The sequence below is a fragment of the Sciurus carolinensis genome, chromosome 13 (genome assembly GCF_902686445.1).
Source record: "Sciurus carolinensis chromosome 13, mSciCar1.2, whole genome shotgun sequence".
NCBI classification, from domain to species: Eukaryota; Metazoa; Chordata; class Mammalia; order Rodentia; family Sciuridae; genus Sciurus; species Sciurus carolinensis.
The window spans coordinates 7,700,038-7,725,365 of NC_062225.1; the positions used below are offsets into that span (position 1 = coordinate 7,700,038).

General features: G+C 39.8%; 2 protein-coding genes and 1 non-coding gene across 3 annotated transcripts in view; 1 reads left to right on the forward strand and 2 right to left on the reverse strand.

The window, feature by feature from the left end:
* Positions 1–7,105, forward strand: part of Eif5b (eukaryotic translation initiation factor 5B) — a 74,954-nt gene extending 67,849 nt beyond the window's left edge. Inside the window, 3 exon segments of the mRNA XM_047523423.1 lie at positions 1,323–1,461; positions 2,845–3,006; positions 3,363–7,105. Of these exon segments, the coding sequence (XP_047379379.1) occupies positions 1,323–1,461; positions 2,845–3,006; positions 3,363–3,470 (409 nt within the window). The 3' untranslated portion in view covers positions 3,471–7,105.
* Rev1 (REV1 DNA directed polymerase) overlaps positions 4,838–25,328 on the reverse strand; it is a 75,203-nt gene continuing 54,712 nt past the window's right edge. The window contains 13 exon segments of the mRNA XM_047523421.1: positions 4,838–5,242; positions 5,657–5,759; positions 5,993–6,152; positions 6,256–6,476; positions 7,196–7,316; positions 7,927–8,160; positions 9,234–9,436; positions 9,651–9,816; positions 11,594–11,696; positions 15,721–15,893; positions 17,013–17,233; positions 21,372–21,491; positions 24,318–24,472. Coding sequence (XP_047379377.1) covers positions 5,131–5,242; positions 5,657–5,759; positions 5,993–6,152; positions 6,256–6,476; positions 7,196–7,316; positions 7,927–8,160; positions 9,234–9,436; positions 9,651–9,816; positions 11,594–11,696; positions 15,721–15,893; positions 17,013–17,233; positions 21,372–21,491; positions 24,318–24,472 — 2,092 coding nt within the window. The 3' untranslated portion in view covers positions 4,838–5,130.
* Positions 10,301–10,407, reverse strand: LOC124963775 (U6 spliceosomal RNA). The gene has a single exon (XR_007104812.1). It is a non-coding gene; the product is annotated as a U6 spliceosomal RNA (small nuclear RNA).

The following is a 25,328-nucleotide window of genomic DNA, read 5'->3' on the forward strand; positions in this document are numbered from 1 at the left end:
AATTAGGAAGTGAGAGAGAAGTCCATTCCTCCACAGACGTTCTGAGCGCTCACGTACCACAGTGCTGTGGGCCCTGGAGAAGCAGTCAGTAGACACCCAGGCCAAGATCCTTCCTCTTAGAGCTCCGGTGCTCACCCTCCCTGGGAGAGGCAGCCAGTAATTGATGTGTAAGTGGAGATAGGCGCTAAAAATCGAAATACAGCAGGGGAGGGACCTTGAAAAGGAGAGCAAGGGCTGGGATTCACAGTGTTGTTGAAAATCTCTCATCTCTTTAGGCCTCTCTCTGGAGCAGCCAGGCAGCCAGGCAGAAAAGCATGTGAAGCCAATTTGGGTCCAAAAATGGAGGCAGCTGCAGAGGCAGGTTAAACTGCAGGGACTGTGGTAGAAAATCAGGTCAGAGAAGTCAGCAGGATCCGTATGATATAGGAATTTCCCTGTGGGCAGCAGGAAGGCTGGAGCTTTTCCTTTGCGTTGTGAGAAGCCGTTGGTTGCCAAGGCTGCCTCGTCATGATCAGTTGGGTTGCTAGTGTAACGTGATGAGCATCTGTCAGGAGGCTCCTGTAGGCCTTGCAAAACATGATTGATGAGGTGCTTCAGCAGCACAGAGAATGGTGGTTTAATTTCAGATACACTGCAAGTAAAGCCAGCTGGTAAATATTAGGATTTAAATTGGTGTATGGTCAATTTAGACCATGAAATCTAAAGCAAGAACTATTTGCTTGGGAAGATGACTAGAAACTTACAGCACTTTCAGCATATGCTTAATAAACAGGGAAATTAAACTTGCAAGGAAGGAGCATTTTGGATGGGAAATTCAGGAGCATGGTGAAAAGGGGGATGTGGATAGATACCTTTGGCGCCCCAAAAGACTACACATGTGCTAAGTGACAGACTTCTCAGCAGGTACTCTGGGTTCCAAGCCCCAGGATATGGTTGCAGAGTGATGTCTGTGAGGGTCAGGCTCTTCTTTTGGGTTGGGCACAAAATTCTGCTGTACCCTAACTCCAAGGTGGGAAGGAAGCAGTGAAGGGCTTCCCGGCTCCGCACTGACTGGGGTTGAATGAGTGAAGACTCGGGAAGCAGTAGAATGGGAAGAGGGAGGATGGAGGGGAAATGAAGTGCCACAGAAGCGGGGTCGCCTTGGGCTGTCAGGCTGAGTAGCAGCCTCTGTGGGTAGGCCTGCTTCTTGTGATCACCCAGCCTGAGGAAGATGCTTCCGTGTAATGGAAGGAACCTCGGAAGGAACCTCGTGTTCACCTGCCGTCTCTGTCTGTGTTGAAAGTTCATAAGCTTAAAAATTCTTGCTTTCATTTTCCTTTCAGGCACATAGCAGTATTTCCCTGCAAGATGAAAATCCTTCCTCAGTATATTTTCAATTCTCGAGATCCAATAGTGATGGGGGTGACTGTGGAAGCAGGTCAGGTGAAACAAGGGACACCTATGTGTGTCCCAAGCAAAAACGTAAGTTCCAGTTGACTTTTTTTTTTTTAAGAGGGGAAGAAAAGTTTTGAAAACCAAATTTTAAACAAGATTTAACTTTCCCCTAGATCAATATATCCAAGAAAAATCAGTACGACTTCAGTAGTACACTATCATTTGCAGTCCCCATTCATATCATCACTTGTCCCTAATTTATCTCTGGTGATCCCACTCACGAGCCTGGTTCCCTTCCAGGTGTGCACTGTCTGCCCCCTACCAATTTTGCAATTTATTCCTGCATTTGGCTTCTGTTCCCTTCTCACTAACTGTAGGTGGGAAGTATTGGAAAGGGACCTACAAAGGGACTGTGTGACTCCTGTCACACATACTGCTGCTTCCTACTTGATTCCCTGAGTAAAATGCTGAAAGAGCCCTGGTTCTTGGAGTTCCTGTGAATATCCTATTTCTCAACAACCTTCTCCCTCCCAGTGGCTTTAGTCCCCATTGCAGTCAGTACCCAAGTTATTACTTAAATGGTTGCACAACTGTGATTTCCCCCCACCGAGAACGTTTTTTTATTAAGTATCCAGTAGACTTAAAAATAGACTTAAAGCGTGCAGTTGTTACTCATTTGGTTGGTAAGGTGCTGCTGGTTCCCGTGTCCTTACCAGGCAGCTCCTGGAGCATTTCCTCCTGCCAAGGGAAGTGACATGTCCCAGGCTCATCCTGTATTCTCCCTGCCCAGCCCTTGAAAGTTGGTGCTTCTATACTAATTCAGTGTCCCCACCTAGCACAGTACTTGCAGAAACCATTTTCCATGTGACTTTGGCCTCCTAAACCAAGCCAAGCTCTCCCTGGTTTCAAGTCCCCAGACCTCCCACTTCCTTTTTGAGAAAGGCTAGGCCTTGAATTTGCTGTCCTCTTCCCTCCAGGGTGGCTGGAGTTACAGGTGTGCTCTTCCATACCCAATCCTTTGCACACGCTCTCTTGTACCTTTTTCCACAAGGCAGTCAAAGGGGTTCCTTCTCCCCCTAACTGCAAACCGATGTCACTTATGACTTGCCATTTTCTATCTGAATAATGTGTACACATTATCTCCACTGACTGCTCTGAGCTCCTTCCTGACGTAGGGTCTGCTGTTCCCTCCTAATACAGCTTGTCCTGTGAGAGGGCAGGGCAGGGCAGTAACAAGTGACACTGGATGAGCAGAGCAGCTGGAAAGGGTTACACAATGTCGGTGGTCTCTCTTCATCCCTACAACCATCTTGTAAAGGGCACAGGGCAGAAAATTCTTTGATCTGTGGTAAGCACAGGAGAACGTGCCAAGGCTTTTGGAGTGGGCTCTTTCTGTAGCATTTCAGCTGTTAAGGCACTGTGGAGGGTACAAATCCATATGCATGCTTTGTACTTTCTATTATCTTACAGTTTGTGGACATCGGGATAGTAACAAGTATTGAAATAAACCACAAACAAGTGGATGTTGCAAAAAAGGGACAAGAAGTCTGTGTCAAAATAGAACCCATCCCTGGTGAATCTCCCAAAATGTTTGGGAGACATTTTGAGGCTACAGACATTCTTGTCAGTAAAGTAAGTATTTCACCAAAATAGGCATGTTTTCAGGAATGGGGGGATTGGGGTGGGGTTTCAGTTTTTTGATTACCTGTATCAGTAGCTCTGAAGTCTGTCTGGACTTGCAGAATCTTATAGTACTGGATCCTTCACTAGGGTGTGCTCTGGTTAAGGACAGTACCCCTGAGTAACACAGCACTGACAGAATGCCAAGGCCTCTGCTCTGTGCCTTGCAGAGGTAGGTGGGACTGTGCTCCCTTCTGCAGGCTCTTATTGCTCCTGATAATTCTGCTGAAGCTTGCTTTATAATGAGCAACATCTGGGCACTTGTCTGTTACATTCTGTTCACACTGTTTGTGCCTCGGGCATTGCAGATCAGCCGGCAGTCCATCGATGCACTCAAAGACTGGTTCAGAGATGAAATGCAGAAGAGTGACTGGCAGCTTATTGTGGAACTTAAGAAAGTATTTGAAATCATCTAAATTTTCCACATGGGGCAGGAATTGGAACAAATGCAATATTATGTTGTAATGTCACCAACAAGACAAGACAAAAAAATGGAACAGATGTATCTGGACACTGATGGACTTAGATGTATAAAACGTTTTCCATGAGAAACCAAGAAACTTACACTGGTTTGACAGTGGTCAGTTACACATCCCACAGTTCCAGCGTGCCTGTTCGTTCACACCCTCCTCGCCCCACCCTTCCCTACTTGGCTGCTGTTTTAAAGTTTGCCCTTCCCTAAATTTGGATTTTTATTACAAATCTAAAGATCTTTCAATTTTATACTGATTAAATCAGTCCTGCAGTATTTGATTAACCATGCTTCTGCAGATTTTGTGATTCTTGGGACTTTTTTGATGTTAAGATACACATCTTATCTTTATGCATATTCTTCCGCCATACGCCCTTAGGGATTTTTTAAAATAGAAAATTAAGCATTCTGATATTTCTTTATCTGCTTTGTGAAACCATGGTGTAAAGCATAGCTGGCTGCTTTTTACTGCTTGTATAGTCATGAGAGTCTTGTAATCATCACAATCCAAAAAATAATAATAATAAACAAACATTGCAGTACTGGCAAGCTCTGGTAGGCTTCCATGTCAGTGTAGCTTCTCATCCTCAGCACAGCACATTCTTCCTAGGATGAAGATTATCAACCCACCACACCCTTGTGTCCTAGCAGTGGAAGGAATTAGTTTCTGATAAAACAGCTGGCAACAATAGGGAAGTATTTGGGTTTGGTGCTTCTGAGTTGCTGCAGATACTTCATAGTGACTTACTCATGGTAGTGATCTGACTTGCTAGTTCTAGAGGAATATGACTCAAAGGAAGCAGACACTCCTTTCCCCACCCAAATTAACCTGTTGCATGTTACAGCAGAGTTAAGTCATTGTGGCATAACTGAGGAAAAAGTTGGAAGTATTAACTAGCATGGAATCAAACTATCTTTAAGTGTGAGAGCATATCAGCATAGAAAAAATTTTGTGTGTGTTTGACAATCTACTGATCTTCATCATCAAAGTTTCTGTAGGGTCAGTAGAGGCATAGCCAGCACCACCTCAAAACTATCTGTGATATAAACACTAGATTGTGAAAGATTATGTAAGCTTCCCCACATGGAAGAAGGAAAGATTTACTTAACATGCTCCTGTTCATGTTCATGCTTGGGAGACAAGAATAAGATGATTTAGAAGCTTTACCCTTTCTTGGAACAAGTAGAATCCTGGTCTGGGACCTCTCAGGAATTTCGGTCTGGAGGTTTTTCAACCTCTTAAGTATAATAAATAGTTGCTTCCTAGAGTTGAGTTTTTAAGGATTCACAAAAAGGAGCCTGTACAAAATATACATACAGTTCTTTATTAAACAACTGTAAACACTTCACTGTAAAAATCCATAAAACTTTATAAACAAACATTTTGTAAATAGAATCTATGCTACAGTAAAAGAATTAACACAATTATTTACATGCAATACTGACAAATTTGGCACTTTTTTTGAAAAGAAATGTACAAAACACTTGCTTAAAAAGAAATCTGAAATTGTAAAAACTCAGAGCATTACTATCATGCACTTTGCAAATACCTCACAAGCACTTATGGCACAGCTAGCGGAGAGCACCAGGCTCTCTGGAAATATTTATGTAACTTTCAGTGTGCTTCCATAAGTTTGTTGTAAAACCACCTGAACATTGTCAAGAATAAAGTCAAATGCCATATTCCAAACCGATTCCACCGACTGCTGCATCAACCTGAAAGCAGGGAAAGAAGAAAGCCATCATTAGGAAAGAGTTCTAAGACTTGATTCCTTTCAAGTCTTCATTGCTGAACGTTTTACACATAAAAGGTGATCTTGGCCAAAAATTAAAATCCTAAATAGAACACTAAAAAGGAAAATATATTCCCATGGTTTTAAATCACATAGTAGACATCAACCTCAAAGGCAACAACCTCATTTTAAACTTACTACTCTGTCACAAACATTATGGCATTTTTTTCCTGTGGGACTGAATATAAAGGGCTTGCTTCATTTTTTTCATTATTCCTAAAAAAGTGTAGTTTGCCAGGAAGAAGTTTCCAGGAAAAAGTTTAAAACCATCAATTAAACCTCCAATTAACTTGTGCAGTGTGATTGATTCCCTTCATAAAAACACTAAACAAGTTACCTTTTCATGTATTTTATAACTAAGTCCAGTTTTTCCAAATCTTTTTCCTCTATAAGATCAGTACAATATTTCACAACTTGCAGTATGTCTTCTTCCATTGGATCTAGGAAGGGAAAACCTCATATAAGGACCATGATGTTTAAAGGAGAGAGAGATCTGCAGGGACAAAGGAAAACTGCATTTCTACAAGTGCACCACTGATTACAGCTACTTAAAGAATGGGCTGCAGAAAGGAACTTTTCAAATCAAGTCCAGAAGATCAGTTAGAAATACGCATTTGATCTGTGCGTCTGTTCATGTTCTCAAATCACAGGGCCACCCACAGGCCAAGCCAACCTGAAATGGTAGTTATCCATTCTTTGAGCAAGGTCTTTACATCACTGAACTCAACAGCTCCAGCTAGATTGGGTGCTGCAGGTCTAACACAGCTGGCCAGGTCAGGCTGCAAACTGGAAAGGCCTGACACTCCTGAAGTGGAAGCAGAGATTTCTTCCTGCTGAGAAAACAAAAGATAAAAATGCTACATTTAAAAGTATCAAGGGCATTAAGATCTGATAAAACTCAAAAGAGTTTTAAAAGTATTTTTTCAAAAAATTTACCAGGGGTTTCTCAGCAATAGGTCCTTCATGTTTTAGAAACCCATCAATTAACTTCTGGGGACTCCCATAGGCCCCTGGCAGGGATTTTGCAGGACTGTTAAACAGTTTATTTTTCAAAGGGCTCTGAATCTTTTTCTTGGGACTGATGGGGGGTTTTTTCTTGTTTTTCTTCTTATCTTTCACGGTTGCTGGCTTTAGCTGAAGTAAGGGATTCTTTGGCACTGGAAGAAGAGGTATATGATGAGTTTGGACAGTGCCATGGGCTCTTCCCTCCTTCAAAATGCAACCCTCCCACCCCATAGCACATCCACCCTAAACACCCGCAGCCAGGAGTGGAGGCCATGAATGACAGTGGCCGACAAGCTCTACAGTTCCTGCTGTCTCGGCTCTGCCACTTTGGCATGCTTATCTATAAGCATGGGGTGGTCACAGGATTGAAAGAAAATTCAACAGATGGAAACACTCAGAGTAGTGCCTGCTAAATTATAAACTCCAGAAATGTTACTCAGAGTAGACACGGGTTCAGGTGTTTGTGACATACATCCACAAGCCTTGAGATTTGTGTTTTGGACCCATTTTAATTCTGCCTTGACAAGTATTGAAAAGATCTGTGTTACCTTATTTTTGAAAGCAAAGTCTGAATAAGCAAGTACACACACTGGGCTGAGATTATGGCTCAGTGGTGGAGTGCTTGCCTAGCATGCGTGAGGCAGTGGATTTGATCCTCAGAACCACATACAAAACTTAATAAAGCTATTATTTTAAAAATCGACTAAAAAAAAAAAGGTGAAGTACACACACTAACCTAACTAGGACTATGCCAACTTCCACCCCTGTTGTAGACCTGTTCCTATATTCTCCAGTAATAAAGATCTCTTTGTGGAGTGAACATGACAACGTCATTACTCTATTTTTGTGACAAACCACTTCCCAGGCTTACCAGATGCACTGGCTGGCTGCTGGTAGCCAGTGTCCTCTCCCTGCCTCTGTCTTTGCTCATATGCTGCTTTCAGCTCCTTTTGAAGCTCAGCAGGAAGGGCAGCAAATACCTCAGGGTCCACCTAGTGGGATGGGAAAGGAAAGACCAGAGTCAAACTTGAGTTAATTCTAGATGGCAGCTGGCTTATATTTTTCACAAAAGTTTTTGTTTTCAGGTCAATCTTTGCTGATTTGTATGAAATCTTCAGGTCCTCAATGTCAAACCTAATTAAATCTTGAGTTTAGGGTAAGAATAAGGAATTAAATTTGAATACTAATTGCCTTTTAAAAATAAAACCACCACTACGTAGGAACTATCAGAACAATAAGACACACTAAGAGAAAACAAACAAAACAGGAACAGGGTCGCTGTCCCCCATATCTGATTATGATTCTACCTGCTGTGATTTGCTCTGAATAGGGCAACAGAAGCAGAATGTGTTCATTCTAGGCAGGTGCCCATGCACCATACCCTCCTGCTCCTGTTTCTTTTCCCTACTGCCCAGCTCGATTGCTGGTTAAGTCTATGTCCTCCAGATGAGGTGGAACCAAGCATCCCACTCTCCACTGGACACAGCAGGAGCTACTGAGCTAGAGTGCAGAGGGGAAGGGAAATGAGAGATGCCCTGAACTATAGCAGGATGGGTGAGAACACCCAAAACCATGGTTAGAAGGTCTCTAAATTTAACTTACCTGTGAAAATGCTGGAAGGGCTATGACATTTATTCCTGTGTCACTACTAGATTCTTGAGGCTCTGGTATTTGCAACAACACTGTCCCAACTGGTTGTGCTAGAACTCCTGAATTACAGCCATTTACTGGTTCTTTCTTTTTGTCACCATGTGGCTCTCCTTGCTGAACAGCACAAACTTGTTCTATCTGTTCCCGGAGATCAGGTGGAAGTGCCTCTAGAACAGACTGATCAAGCTATAAAACCAAACATGAATTTGAGGTTAAAGTGTGCTTAAGGTGTAGACTACTGGGCTAGAAAAAGCTATCTATCCCCGACCCCCACCCCCAAATCAGCACATCCCTGGAATGTCTTCCCCTTTTGCCACTGACATCTGAAGTAACATTAGGAATCTAGAGAGGTAAGTGTGCATCCCCGCCAGTACCACCGGATCAGGTAAATCCACAAACGCTCGTGGACCGTTGCAGGAGGAACTCACCCATGGGAGGGGCCGGTGCTCAGAGTACTGTCAGGAATTTACCACCTTCCCATATGAGACTGCCCCCTAATACAAATAATTCTAGTCTGAAAGCAAGCTGGAAAGAGGGGTTTCTAGAAAATACTTTTCTCTGCCCACATACCATAACCCTGTTTGCTGCTCCTTTGGCTAGGACCTCTGCCTGTCCATACACATCCAGCACTTTGGAAATATGGTGATCCCAAAACCTGGACAGGCTAATCTTACCTTACCAGGAACAACTTTTTGGGTGTCACCAGCAACTGGGAGCCAATGCAAGGATATCAGAATTGACCCTCTCTCTAGTCTGTAGCCAGCACTGATATTTTCTCCAGTAGGGGACAGAGTGAGATCACAAATGAAACTTTTTCTTTAGAACTTAAAAGTGCTCATTTCCCAGCAAAGGACGCCAACAATGTGCCACGCTTAGAGCCTACACAAATTCAATTTAAAGCTTATATTCTAAACATCATTCACTCTATAAAAAGAACTGTTTGCAAATGCTGCAAAACCCTTTCACGTAAGGCCTTAGTTTACTAGAGATCACCAGAGTTGCTGTTGAATGGAGCATGTCTGCATGATTACCACTGACAAAGTGCTAGCTTATACAAGGACTGCCTTTCAGTCACACTTTACAACTTGTAAGAGTTGCAATCTTTGCAAAAAACACTCACCTAAACCAATTTCTATCCCTGTAAAATTCTGCAAACATGATCTACTCTAAACAGTAGCCTTTTCTCCCTTTGGTTATACTGATGGAACAAAAAATATCACTTGTAAGCCACTTTTGTACTTAGGAGTATAAAAACATACCTGGGAAGGTGATGGGACCTCTATGCTCAGGTTCAGTCTTGACTGCACACTGACAGGAGGATGCAGACCATTCCATTTCCTTGAAGGCTCACCCTTGTTAGTGTCAGGACTCACACTAGCTGGCAGATGTGTACTAACAGATGGTAAGAAAGTGCAACTTCGAGAGGCAGATGATATTTCCATATCCACAGAAGTGAGAAACACTACAAGTATAGAAAAATACATTATATGCCTCATTAGGGAACTTGAATCCCTGACATCCCTTTGTCCACTGCAAATACTTATCAAGGCCATAATAGTTAAAATGTGAATCTGTTCTTCAGGACAAAATTTACAGAATCAGGCCAACCTGAAAATTAACTTCCTTCCCAAGGACATAAGCAACACCAAACAAGAACTAAGCTGATGACCACCAACCTTCCCTGTGCTCCTCTTCTGTGGACTTCTTAGATTTCTGAATTTGGAAGAGGTCCCGGACGGAGTGTGACCCACCAGGAAGGTGGCTTGGCTGAACTGATGAGCGACTGGAACATGTGGAAGGGTTCGGATTAGCAGGAGTCAACTGATTCACTTGAATCCCAACCTAGAACCAGAATAAAGAGCACGTTTCTAGAAAAACAGAAGTATGAATTCTGCTCAGCAAAATTCTCTTCTAATCCTTTTTTACTATCTTCTAGATACTTTTTTTTTTTTTTTAAGAATAAAGGGTTAAATAAAAATACTCAAATATATGGCCTATCTCCTTACAAAAATTACTTTTAGGCAAGCAATTAGACAGTTATTCTCAACCTCAAATGTATGTACAACAATGTCTTTAAAATAAAAAACAAGTTGATATGCTAATAACCAACTAAGGTTTTAAAAAGTATTTTTTTATTGTAAACAAATGGGATACATGTTGTTTCTGTGTTTATACATGGCGAAAAGGCATACCATTTGTGTAATCATAAATTTACATAGGGTAATGTTGTTTGATTCATTCTGTTATTTTTTCCCTTCCCTCCCCACCCCTCCCAGCCCTCTTTTCCCTCTTTACAGTCCTTCCTTCCTAGCTATACCAGATTGCAAAAAATATGGAACGCTTCATGAATTTGCGTGTCATCCTTGCGCAGGGGCCATGCTAATCTTCTCTGCATCGTTCCAATTTTAGTATATGTGCTGCTGAAGCGAGCACTAGAATTTAAATTTAATAAATTAACGCAGGATTAGGGGCACAGCTCAGTGGTGAAGTACAGGCTGGGGAAGTGTGAGGCCCGGAATTCGATCTCCCCACCCCAAAAAGGGAACTTGGCAATTCCCTCCCATACCACTTTTCTTTTTTAAAAATGAAATACTTTTCAAGTGAAAAATGAGGGGGAGAGAGAAACAATAGGTACACTGCAGGTTACTACTATCTCCCCACCAAAAACTATTAAAAATATTCAGGAAAAAGTTTAAATTATAGCTGGCATACTGACTTTAATCCTTCCACAGTAGACCAAAAAACTACCCTTGATTCATGTGGGTACATGGAAGTAAACTTACAAAGTTCATCTTAAGAACAAAAATGTGAGGTTTGATTTGGGGGATAGGGGGAAGGCCTTCTGCCTGTCTAAAGCCATCTGCTCAGGCCTGTGGTTTCTCTTTCTTCTAATCATCAAATTGCAGATGTCAGAATAAATTTTTTAAAAGATATCAAAGTTATAGGACTTACAGAATCAGACTCCTGAATGCCATCTACTTCTATGGAAACAAGAAACAATAATATGCATCTTGTTTCTATGGAAACAGACAATCCATTTAAAAATTAATCTTTGGTTAACTGAGGGAAAGGTACTATAAAAATATAAGGTATCTGCTAGGCACAGTGGCAGATGCCTGAAATCCCACTGACTTGGGAGGCCAAGGCAAAAAAAAAAAAAATCAAATTCAAGGCCAGTCTGGGTTACAAATAAGCAAGATCCTATCTCAAAAATTAAGGGCTGGGGATGTAGCTCAGTTGGTAAAGTGCCTGCCTCACATGCACAAGGCCCTGGGTTCAATCCCCAGCACCATTAAAAAAAAATTAAGGGCTGAGGCTGGGGTTATTATGCACAACTCTGTTAGAGCAACACCACTGGGTTCAATCCCCAGTACCAAAAATAAATCTGATGATACAGAATTGTTAATATAAGTAGAAAATAGTTCTCACAGCCAATAAAACTACTCTCTCAAGTCTAAAGAGCTCAGATCTGATCAGAAAGTCAAATTTTTGTTTCCACTCTCCTTGGATTGCCTAAAAGGAGTTGAAGACCTGCAATATCAACCTCTCACATAAAGAAAGCAAGCCACAAAGGAAGCTTAAACATCACAGAGAGAGTTTTAAAATGTCACACACTTACCCCTCTCATATCGGATATATTTAGTTTCATTGTATGAAACATGTTCAACGTAGCCTTTCCAATTATTTTTGCACTATCTGTTGCATGGTCAAGAGTTACAGTCCTGTATTAATAAAATTAGAAATGGAAAAGGAAAAATCACCACAGACATCACGGAAATATAGCAGATTATTTGGGACTATTTTGAAATTTTATGCTTCATTAAACTGGACAACCTAGATGAAACGGATACATTTCTAGACAAATATGATCTGCCAAACCTGAATCAAGAGGACATGGAAACCTAAACAGACCAATAACCTATAATGAGACAGAAACAGTAATAAGTGTTCCAACAAAGAAAGTCCAGATTCTACCAGACCTTTACACAAGTACTAATGCCAATACTCCTCAAATTATTCCACGAAATAGAAAAGGATGGAACACTTCCAAATTCGTTTTATGATGACAGTATCACACTCATACCAAAACCAGATAAGGACACATTGAGAAAAACAAATCAACACCCTGATGAACTTAGATGCAAAAATATTTAATAAAATATGAACAAATCATGTTTTATTTCAGAGATGCAAGGATGTGGTTTAACATGTAAATCAGTAAATGTAATTCATCACACAAAATTAAGGACAAGAATTAGTCATCTCAACAGATGCAGGAAAAGGTCTTCAACAAAATTTGGTACACATTCATGATAGAAACACAGAAGAAACTAGGGATAAAAAGAAACTACCTCAATATTCAAAAAGGCTACACGTGAAAAATCCAAAGCCAACCTTATACCAATGGGAAAAGAGCGAAATGAAAGCATTACCTTTAAAATCTGGAACAAGACAAGGATGTCTCCTCTCACCATTCCTATTTACTATAGTGCTCGAAATTGTAGCCAGAGCAATTAGGCAAGAGAAGGAAGTAAAAGGGATAAAAATAGGAAAGGAAGAAGTCAAATTATAACTGTTTGCAGAAGATATTATCCCATATTTAGATGATCCACCAAAAGACTACTACAAAATTAAAAAGTAGTTACAAAATCAACATTAAAAAATTGACAGCTTTCCTACATATCAACAACAAGCCTACTGAGAATGTAAACAGGAAAACAATCTCATTCACAACACACACACACACACACACACACACACACACACACACAACAGGAATAAATCAAACCAAGGGAGGTAAAAGATTTCTACAAGGAAAACTACAGAACACCGAGAAAGACACTGAAGAAGATCTAGGAAGATGGCAAGACCTCCCATTTTCATGTACAGGCAGAATTAATATTAAGTGGTCATACTACCAAACTCAATATATAGATTCAATACAATCCCCATCAAAATACCAATAAGATTCTTCACAGAACTAGGAAAAAAAAAGTCCTAAAATTCATTTGAAAAAATAAAAGACCCAAAAGAGCCAAAGCAATTCTAAGCAAAACAGTAAAGCTAAAGGGATCACAATACCTGACTTCAAATTATACTATAGAGCTATAGTAACAAAAACTGCAAGGTACTGGCATAAAAACAGACACACAGACCAATGTAATAAAATGGAAGACACAGAGACAAACTCACACACCTACAGTCATGTGATCCTTGACACCCATTTTTAAAATGGTGCTGGAAAAAATGGTTATCCATATACAGAAGAATGAAACTAGACCCTTATCTCTCACTCTGCACACACAAAAAAATATCAACTGAAAATGAATCAAGGACCTAGGAATTAGACCAGAAACTATGTAACTCCTAGAATGAAATGTAGGATAACACTCCAGCATAGAGGCATAGGCAATGACTTTCTCAATAGAACTCCAAAGCTCAGGAAATAGTACCACAAGTTAATGGAATGGCATAAAATTAAAAAGTTTCAGCACAGCAAAGAAAACAATTAGGAATGTGAAGACAGAATCTACAGAATGGGAGAAAACCTTTGCTAGTTACTCTTTTGACAGGATTAGTTTCTAAAATTATATAAGAACTCAGAGTTAACACCAAAAAAGCAAATAACTCAATAAACAGGCATATGAATTAAACAGATACTTCTAAAAGGAAGAAATGCAAATGGCCAACAAATATGTGGAAAGAATGGTCAACATCATTAGCAATTAGAGAAATGAAATCACAACTACACAGATTTCATCTCACACCAGTGAGAATGGGCAGCCATCAAGAATACAAATAATAGGCTGGGCATGTTGGTGCACACCTGTAATCCTGGCAGCTCAAAGGCTGAGACAGAAGGATCTCAAGTTCAAAGCCAGCCTCAGCAATAGTGAGGCACTAAGCAACTCAGTGAGAACGTGTCTCTAAGTAAAATACAAAATAGGGTTGGGGACGTGGCTCAGTGGTCGAGTACCCCTGAGTTCAATCCCTGGTACCAAAAAAATAAATAAATAAATAAAACAAACCCAGAACAATGACCAAGACTAATAAATGCTGGAAAGGATGTGGAGAAAAAGGAACACTTTTACACTGATAATGGGATTGTAAATTAGCACAACCACTAGGGAAATCAGTATGGAGGTTCTTCAAAAGACTAGACATGGAACCACATATGACCCAGTTATACCACTCCCTGGTGTTTATCCTACAAAATTCAGGTCATCACACTATAGTGATACATGCATACCTATGTTTATAGCAGCACAATTCACAATCATCAAACTATGGAACCAGCATAGGTGTCCATCAATGGATAAAGAAACGTGGTATATATCTACACAATGGAATTTCATTCAGTCATAAAGAAAAGTGAAATTATGTCATTTGCAGGAAAATGGATGGAACTGGAGACCATTATGTCAAGTGAAATAATCATATTCTTGAGTAAGAATCTAAGCAGTTTAGTATAGAAATGACTAGTAACACCATCTTAACTGCTACTTGAAATACATGTACATAACGCTTATTAAAGTAGGCATATATAATTGTTAAAGATAACCAAAAGCAGAAAAATTTTATAAATTACATAATTTGTACTTCCTATTTTCAGTGAACAAATGCCATTAATGAGAAACTTGAAAGCTTCTGTTTGAGAGGAGCTATCTCATGACTTTAATAGTATCACCTCATACACAAATGGAATGTTTGAGTGGCATGAAGAATTAATTTTTAATAAAATGATATAAGTCCTTTATACATGGCTGTCACCGTCAAGTCTTAAAACTGTGGTCTGACAGTCAAAATGTAATATACTTCATAAGATGGTATGCGAAATCAAGCATTTCCATACTGGTCACAAATCGTACATGAAATTTAATATTAAATGGCCTGCACAACAAAAACCAGAGTTTTAAAAAAGAATACTTTCTACCAGTTTTCAGAGTTAATACTGATTATCTTTTCACAAAGAGAAATGAGACCTACGTAAACAAAGTGTCTTTTTCAAACCATTTGTTTCAAGTACTGCACCAGGATCTGCTGGAAAACAGTCCCGCTGGTCTGCAGATCTGCAACTTGCCTTTTCCTTCAGACGACACCCTAAAATTAGAGCCTGGAGACCCAAGGAAGGCTGCCCAGGGCCAGCCAGGGAGCCAAGAGGCCACTCTGCATGTAACTGGCTGAACCTGACTGCTGCTCTTGGGTGGATGTCGTCTGTCCCCTAAGGGTTCATGTGCTGGATGCTCAACCAACAGTGTGGTTGCCACTGAGAGGGGATGGGACCTTCTCAGTGGGGCCTGGTGGGAAGTAACTGGGTTAGGAATTAGTAATTGTAAGGAACTAATAATACTTCTCATGGGACTCTAGTTAGTTTTCAAGGGAGAGCTATATATTATAAAAGAGCAAGACCAGTCCTCCCTGTCCTGTCTTACCTTGTATCTCTGTCTGTCACATGTTCCTACCACTGCAATACCATCTACCATCTGCTGAGGGAAAGACTCACCAGAGCCAAGCAAATGCCAGTGCCATGATCTTGGACTTCAAAACTGTGAGCTACCTAATCCTCTTTACAAACGACCCAGTCTCAGGTATTTTGTTACAGCACTGGGAAATGGACAAATACAGGTAACCTAAGCCAAATGGCCTTAGACTGAGCTCTAAAGAACCTCAAACACCAGATTTAACTCTCGATTTTCTTCATTTTCTATGAATTGCAATAACCTGCACTGTAAACACCACCATTACCTGGCAATGTTATCACAAATCCCATGGCCTCCAAATTTTGCGGTTTCTACAGGGGCCCCTGGCTTTCGCACCATGATCCTGAGAGTCAGACGTCTGCCTTTCATGCCAGCAGCTTCAAGTCGCCTTTGAATTTCTTCTGAAAGATTCAGAAGGAAAGCTTCTGCCTCTTTTGGCTATAGAAAGACAAACATGGAAAAACTTCCATGTTATTTTCTTAAATGCCTAATAATTCTTTTCAAGTATTTTAACTCTAATATTGAGTTAGAACGTTATTTCCCTATCCTAAGCATATGTTTAATAAGCATTTTCATTACCTTAGGTTATGTGCTAGATAAAAATACTCACCTTCCCAACAAAGCGAAATTAATGAGTATGATTTCCTTTTTTTTTTTCCTTCAGTATTAGGAATTGAACCCAGGGCTTCACGCAAGCTAGGCAAGCGGACTACCACTGAGCTACATCCCCAACCCTTTTAGTTTACTAATTCTAAGACAGGGTCTCAGTGGCCTCAAGTTGCCCAGGGTAGCTTTGAACTTCTGGTCCTCCTGCCTCAGCCTCCCAAGAAGCTGGGACTACAGGCATGTGTCCCCCAACCCAGCACTGTTTCCATTCTTAAGGAAATGAGAACCACTGAATTCCAAAGGGCACTCATCAAATTTCAAATCTCTATGACGTGTTTGGAGGGGAGACAGAGTTACTGATCCATATTCCAGAGATATATCCAGCCCAAATATGTATTCTAAAAGAAAGTCAAAACTCATCAATCACCAGTACCACTACTTTCTAGATGCATGAATAAGTCAGATGAAACCTGCTTTTAACTAAAATTTAAAATATTTCAACACTAAAAAATACTTTTTTGGCCTTTTTCCTTCAGTGGAAATTGGAATAATTATAATCACAATCTTTTTTGATCCCCGAAGTATAATCTTTCAGTATCTTTCCCTAAGATCAGGATTTCCTTAATCTTTTCTGGGGTTCTAACTTACCATGTACTGTCTCACAAAACTTTGAGGTTTAAGATTTAATTTCAGGGCTGGGGTTGTGGCTCAGTGATAGAGCACTTGCCTAGCATGTGTGAGGCACTGGGTTCAATTCTCAGCACCACATATAAGTAAAATGAATAAATAAAATAAAGGTATTGTGTCCATCTACAACTAAAAATTTAAGAAGTGCTGTTTAAAAAAAAAAAAAGATTTAATATCAAGCAAGAGTTTTATGGGTCAACTGGAAGGAAAGGACTATGTGAAAATATTAAGAACATAAAGTAAAATATGATATATAATCAGTACCTGAGTAAATCTTATTCCATAGTTGATCTCAGCTGAAATAGATTTTCTTTCCTTTTCAGTTCGAACTGGTCTATCATCCAAACCACGGCAGAACCTGTAAAGCATCTGACCTGTTTTGGGACCAAATTCTTTTTGGAGTTTTGCCATAGTCATATACTGCAAGTCTCCACAAGTTTTAATTCCCAAAGATGTCAACTTAGATTCCATGGAACGTCCAACTCCTAGAAAAGGGAATATATGTAGTTCTGTAATTATGCAGGTCAAACTATTAAAAACAATTTTATCAATGGGAAATGACCAACATCAAAACAATTTAAAATTCAAATGTTATCAAAAGGATGTGATTTTTATTTGTGACTAGCAAGATCACTATCTTATCCACAAAATCAACGAATTAACAAAGACTCCTATTTAGATGAGGCTATAGTACAACTTACACACTTTCAGATACCCCTACAGTGTTAGAGACTGTACTATGATACTGGTGATTTAAAAATTTCACAATGGTTTCAGCCATGTTTTCTTTAATGGGAAACAGAACAAAAATTTATAATATTAGGTCAAAATCCAAAACTGTTTCTTGTTATCATACCGGATAAAAGTCAAACCAGTGACCTGGGCTTGAAGGGTTTCTAGGTAACACACTGATGCTGGGAGAAAGACAGACCTCCTATAATCTTAACAGAAAATTGATATCCCTGAAGAGGTAGTATAAGACTTCCTAGAGCCAGGCCAGGACACAGTAATCCCTACCTTCTCCTCTGCAAGATACAAGATACAAGGTTTGTGTCCCACCCAAAAGATCCTGATGAGTTCTGCTCCTCTAAGTTGGGGTCTTGGTTTTCCTCCATTTGCCCTTAGCTTTATAAAGGTGTGTACATCTAGCAATGCCTCTCCGAGGAAACCTAAATTGCATTTCTCAATGATTCAATGTACTAGGCATAGTGATACAAGCTGATAATCTCATTTACTTGGGAGGGTAAGAGAGAAGGATCTAAGTTTAAGGTTAACCTTTACAACTTAGTAAGACACTGGCTCAAAATAAGTAATAAAAAGGGTTGGGGGTCTCCTTAACTCTATCTTCTTTCTGTTCATCATGCCATACCTTCCTCCACTTCTTCTACCCTATCTCCCCTCTACCTCCTTTTCCTCTCTTCTCAGTCCCCCATTTCCTTTTGTGCCTGTATGCCTTTCTGTGTATGCTGAGAGAAAGGGAAAATAAGTAGCCACAGGAAAAACTAATATTCAGCAATATGAAGGCTATAAGGTACACAAAGTGCTAGCCAGAAGCTGGAAAGGGGCTTGGGGAGAGATTGCTTAATGTTTCTGGGGCTTTCTTCTGGAACTGTATACACTGAACACCATAAAAATGTACACTTACAAATGGTTAATGTTACCTGAGTTTCGCCTCAATAAAATAGGAAAAAAAATTTTTTTTTAAATAGTGCTGTGAGGGTATAATTAATTGGATGTCCCTGGGTTCAATTTCTATTACCATCAAAGAACAAAACAAAAAACAAACAAGCAAAAAACTCACACAAATAAATATTTTCCATCAATAAAGACAATACCATGTGTGCATGTGTGTTTATTCTTCCGTAGGATATTATCACAAAGAGCTCAGAGTGAAGCCTACTATCTTGTTCAACATGGTTATGTGAATTCTGGCTCCCATGCCCAGTGGTCAGTCTTCAGTGGTAGGAACAACCAGTCAGGTTCTGGCAGGAGCAGCTCTGAAGCAGTATGTGTGACACAGGTAGGAGGCTAGACACTTTACAAAAGACCTATGTAATGGAGGTGGGACAGCCAAGCTTAAACAGGATGATTTATTCCCCAATGGAAATTAGTCGGAAGGTATTAAGGGTGTGAAGGGCAAATAAGAATATTAGAAACTCTGAATTAACAATTAAAAACAAAAAACCTTCCAAAGCCACCTCATTCACAAAAAGGTACCTATCTTGAGTATTTTTCAAATGGAGAGGAGAAACCAAAGGAATGGACAAGTTATGTACCAGTGGGTCAAAGCCAGAGAAACTGCACAATGACATGTTCCCAGAGGCCCCTGTGTCTTATGATTTTCATCCCTTCTTGCTTCACTCCCCACCTCCACAATCTGATTAGGATCTTTCTTTGACAGATCTGAAGATCAGACTTGAGGCCTGAATGGAGTACAACCCACCTTAAGGGAAAAAATGAAGGAAACATGCTAGCTTAGACCCAAGCCTCCAAGAAGATGAGAAGAAAAAGATGTAGAAGTTCCTGGTCAAGCAGCTGGAACTAATGCTTCTACTTAACCTTGAAGGAAAACTCAAGATTAAAACTGGCCAATGAAGTAGAGTCAAACAATAAAACTGACCATCTGCACTGGAGCCATCCAACAGAGCTTTCTGTGATGATGGGCATGCCCGTGTCTGTGCTGTCCGATCTAGCATCAGGCACTTGCCCAGTGGTTGATGAGTATGTGGAATGTGGCCAGTGTGCTCAGAAACTGAACTATTAACTCTGAATGTCACTAGCCTCACTGGAGTACTGGCTACTGTATTAGAACAATGTAAATCTTTACGAACAGCTATGCACTCATGGTGTTTCTCTGAGAAAGGAACAGAATGAGAACCATCTAACAATATGCATAAACCCCAGCACAGGCTGACCCAGGTTGCAGAGGGTTCTGAACTTAAGAGTGCACACAGGGGGAACAGCTTTGCAAAGATCCAAAGAACATGTGGAAATTGTTCTTAGTATTGAAATAGTTGCTGGGGACAGTCCTTTCTTGCGTTAAGCAATCAGATTGAAATAGGTAGAGTCCCTAGACCTCTTTGGGAATTCCTAGTTTTTAGCAAAGACAGTTATTATAATAGTCCTCAGAACTCTTATTGCATGGGTCCCTTCACAAGGCAAAACTCCCATATGGATATGAACTCCTTTTTTAAAGGAACAGCTTTTATTCTGTATAACACACTTTGGGGAAAGAGACTACAATAGCTGTCTTCAAGGTCAGCACTTTGCATATCTTACATGTGCTAAATTGTCTGATTGCAAATTTGGGAATTTTATAGGAAGCCAATAATTTTAACCAGTGAACCATTCTTAGTATATGACCTGGTTGTGAAAAAAAGACATAATCTTGCTGCAGTCATTACTTAAGAAATCAAGGCTACACCTTAGAGTTCTATCAGGACACACAACCTCACACCTGCCCTTTAAGAAATAAAAGTCTTTCCAGCTGATCCTGGTGGCACATGTCTATAATCTGAGCAACTCTGAAGGTTGAGGCAGAAGGATTGCCAAGTTTGAGGCCAGCCTCAGCAACTTAGCAAGATCCTGTCTCAAAAATAAAAGAAATGTAGCTCAGAGGGAGAACGCTCCTGGGTTCAATCTCCAATACCACAACAACAAAATAATAATAATTGTAATTTTTAAAAACTGAAAAATAAAGTCTTTCCAACCAGGAAGCAAATGAAGGTGAATGTTAAGATTGGTAGGTCAAGGAACTAAAAATTCTTCATTTCTGTTTTTTAAAAATCTACAAAATCAACTCAGTTGAAAGATAGTATTTTGAATTAAAATCTATTTTCCCTAAATTCATCTGCTGAAGCCCTAACCCCTACATCTCCAACCAGCAGCATGATTTTATAAATAGAAGAGTCAATTCTCTAAACTTTATCTTTGGGTCTAGACATACACTATTTCAATCATGATTTATTTAAAGGACTGAATGTCACTTTTATCATATTCTCTATAAAATTATTTCTTAGAATCCTTGATCCTGCTACTTGAGAAATAAAGTAACATTCATTTGCTACAAAACTCAAATGCACTCTGAGGTCTTAACAAATCACTGGCATGGTGGTGAAAGCCTGTAATCCCAGTGGCTTGGGAGGCTAAGACAGGAGGATCATGAGTTCAAAGCCAGTCTCAGCAATTTAATGAGGCCCTGCCTCAAAATTTAAAAATTAAAAATAATAAAATTTTTAAAATTAAAAAAATAAATCAAATAATTTATTTAATTATTTATTAAATGTTTAATAATTATTTATTAAATATTTGTTGACTATTTATTAATTATAATTATTATTAATTAATATTATTTATTATGTATATTAATTATTTATAAATAATTTAAAATAATAAGATTTTAAAAATTATAAATAATAAAGGGGCTGGGGATGTTGTGGTTTAGTGGTTATGTGTCCCTGAGTTCAATCCCTGGTACCAAAAAAACAAAAAAAGTCTTGATAAATCAAGATGACGTTCAAAGAAGAATTTCAAATTTTGCTTTTCATGGCACAATATTAAAAAAAGATTACAGAAAAGCACCCTTTTTACAGATAAAAATTTAAATTAAAAATGTGTATTTACCTGGTAGATTAATAACTAGCTGACCTCTGATAAAATCATCCACTTCTTCTGGTTTTAGGTGGTACTGCCCATCTGGTTTTGCTTTTCTTGTTGCCATTCTAGCCAGGAGAATATTAGAACCTATGAAATTAAAAAGAATAGTGTTGTTCAAAAAATAGTCACAATTATTTTTATAATTTCTTAACAAAGACATCTAAGATTAACTATCAAATTTCTAAAATTAATAAAAGGAAATACAAATCATTTTGAGCATGTATACACCCTGCAGTTTTGGTAAAAATACTGATTATGGCTAAGACAGCTGCTGGACACAGGTTTTTTCTCTCTTCTAAAACAAGTCCATTCCAAAATCTACTCAGGTGTAGGATAGAGGAAAGCAACCCTGCAAGTTGGGGGTTTAATAGGAATTGAGGACAACGATGCACATGTAGTTCATTTTCCCAACCACAGGATCCAACACAGGTAGTAAAATGAAGCTACTGGACTGGGCAAAGAGAAAACTCAAAGAACCAGAACATGTGTCATGGCACTGAGGACAGCAGAGTCTTCAAAACACAGCTAGAAATGGGCTAGGCAACCTGCTGTGTGGTGAGGGCCAAGAAGGGTGTCAGAGGGAAGGGCTATTGAGAACGGCCAGGGAGCTATGGAGCTCAGCTGCCAGGTGAACTTCTCTGTGAATGGCATCTCCACACAATAGAGAAGACCTGCCCCAAGGACATATGGAAGACTTCTGTAACACTATATATTTTTCTGGGGTAAATACAGAGATTCATGAGGAGATAAAACTTCTGGAAAGTCACACCAAAATAATAAAAGTGGTACATTTTAGGGAAGGGAAAAGGAAAGTGGAATGAAAATATCAAGTGAGCTTTAGCTTTAATTATACGTTAAACTAAAAAGAATGTTATTTAGGGCTGGGGATATAGTTCAGTTGGTAAGTGCTTGCCTCACAAGCACAAGGCCCTGGGTTCAATCCCCAGCATTGCAAAAAAAAAAAAAAAAAAAAAAATGTTATTTATACTTTTACTTGTAGATTAAAAATAAGTACAATTAAAAACAAAAAAACTAAAAACTGTGTCTGACACATAACAGAAGGCAAGACCTAAAGGAAATGCTGAAAAGGATCTGTGGGCAAAGAGCAAGGAGTAAAATAATACCCTTTGATACACTAGCCAGTATTAATCCACTGCCAGTGTAGTAATTATTGGGGGCTGGGGGGTGGAATACAAGGGATTGTACCATGAACCACTGAACCACATTCTCAGCCTTTTTTATATTTTATTTTGAAACAGGGTCTAAGTTGCTGAAGCTGGCTTTGAACTTGTGATCCTCCTGCCTCAGCCACTGGAATTATAGGCCTGCACCACCACACCTAGCTAATCATTTTATTATTCTCAATATCCTAATATAGTCTGACACCTTGAAAATCTTGCTGGCTGAGTCTCTTCCATACCTACTGCCCTCCCAGGGCTAGCTAAGTCCCCAAAATGGTAAGCCACTTACCTGGAAACATGCCTTTCACATGTAGGCCACCCATCCCTACCCACGCCTCCTTATCAAACTCACACACACCAAGCTAACGCTTCCATCCGTTCCCTTACATCACCCTGGGGCCAGCTAACCAGGCAACTAGAGACCACCTCTATAGCTAAAAACTGCCAGGTTAGACAAACCAGCTAATGCTAAGCTGCTTCCTCAGCACTGCCTTGCTTTTCCTGCAGAAACCTCAAAAAAGGCTCTGACCTCAGTTATCTATAGCTCTTACTACTTCTGCCTCTTGACCATCCTGGGGTCTCCCCAGTAGCCCTACTGCATGGTGGCCTGGTTCTGGAGAAATGGAGCATGGTGGCCTGGTTCTGGAGAAATGGAAGTAACGAAGTCCTTCAAAGATATTAGCCTCTCGTTGTCACTCAATCACCTCTGTAAATCCCAGGGATACTAAGCAGACAGGAACTTCAGAGTTTCAGCATGAGGATGAAGACGTTATAGTTGGAAGTGACAATGGCAAGCTAAGAGAATATCACCTCTACTTCCAAGCCTGTGGCATACACAGCAAAGCACAGACAGGTGGGCTCCACTTGAGATTGGGGCAATATCTTGACAGTAGCTATCAGGTAGTCTGAGAAAGGAAGAAGTGATGCATGGAAGCACAAGTTTGACAAAGAATTCCAGAGAGCACAGCTGGAAATGTCAACAAAAGAAGTAAGTTGGTACAGGCGTAATGGCACCTGCCAGTAATCCCAGCAACTTGGGAGGCTGGAGACAGTAGGATCACAAATTTGAGTTGCCTCAGCAACTTAATGAGAACCTATCTCAAAAAAAATAATAAAAAGAGCTGAGGATACAGCTCAGTGGTAAAGTGTCCCTAGGTGGCATCCCCAGTACCAAAAAAAATTTTTGTTTCTAACTTATTAAAAATAAAACAAAAGGAACAGCTAAAGAAACAAAATACAAGGCTCAAAAACAAATGGAGAAGAATCAAGAAGAAACTGGAATTACTAAGAACACTGTCATTTGGGATGATTCTCAGTACTGAGACAGCCAGGAATTGCCATGTGTTTCAGAGAACAGAGAGTAACAAGACTCACACCTAACTCCAAATTACACATCACTACCCTGCTTTAAATATTGCTGCTGTTCAGTTTTTTTGGAAGGGAAAAAAACCAAAAAAGTCCACAAATATGATTTGACTTTTCCTACTTTTGAAGAAAAAAAATTATTATAACTTGTTCACTGCGAAGATATTCTACCATCAACCACTTGCATTCCCAACCCTTTTACATATAGCTGCAAGCAATGCTAAAAACTGTTAGAGGGGAGAGGCCCACCTTTGCAGTATGTAGCAAGCAAGCTAATAAAAACTCTTTAAAACTTAAGTGTTACTCAAGGATCCCACATCAACTATTTTGAGTACAATGAATAATACAAAATAAGCCAGATACTAACCAATTCCAACAGAAGCAGCACATTTAGTCTTGTCTTTGATTTCCATACGGATGGCATTTGCAAATTCATCAGGAGTGAGTTTGGTCTCTGCAAGGATTTCAGTGATGTCTACCAGTGCTTCATCACAACTGACAGCTTCAATATTGTGAGTGTAGCTATCAACAAAAAGCAAAGGCAATGAATCACAGCCAGGGCACCATCTGGTAGACAAAAATGTTGCATAATAAAGTCTACAAACCACTGATCACCTTTGGAACAGAACTTAAAGCACTTTCCACTTGATAACACCTACATTTCTTTATTTGGGATCTTCTTTTTTTTGGGGGGGGTGGGATTTACTGGGGATTGAACTCAGGAGCACTTGGCCACTGAGCCACATCCCCAGTCCTATTTTTGTATTTTATTTAGAGACAGGTTCTCACTGAGTTGCTTAGTGCCTTACTTTTGCTAAAACTGGCTCTGAACTTGCAATCCTCCAGCCCCAGCCTCCAGCGCTGCTGCAATAACGGGCGTGAGTCACTGCACCCGGCTTATTTGGGATCTTAAGGACCACTGTAATTATAACTCATTTACCATTCAGCATAGAAGCCCTACATATTGATGCCAGACAACCTAATCTGTCCTTTTATATTTTCTTTCCCTACTAAAGTAAGCTCCCACAAAGGCAAGGATTAGACATTATTTCTCTCAGTGAGATCAGCAACATTTAGCAGCCATTTGTATTTAATGGATATAGGTGCTCAAAATAAAGCATAACAAAGCAACAGCAGAGGTGAAGATAGAGACAAGAATCATATCTCTTCAATGCCATGCACAGTGGTGCATGCCTGTAATCTCAGCTACTTGGGAGGCTGAGGAAAGAGGGATCACAAGTATGAGGACATCAGGAGCACTTGAACAATTTTAGCAATGCAATAATGTCCCTTGAGAATGAGTTTTTCCGTTTAAAGAAAGTCATCAAAGTGGGATCCTGAAGAAAGGGCTCCTAAGAGAAAGTATAGCCAAAGTGAC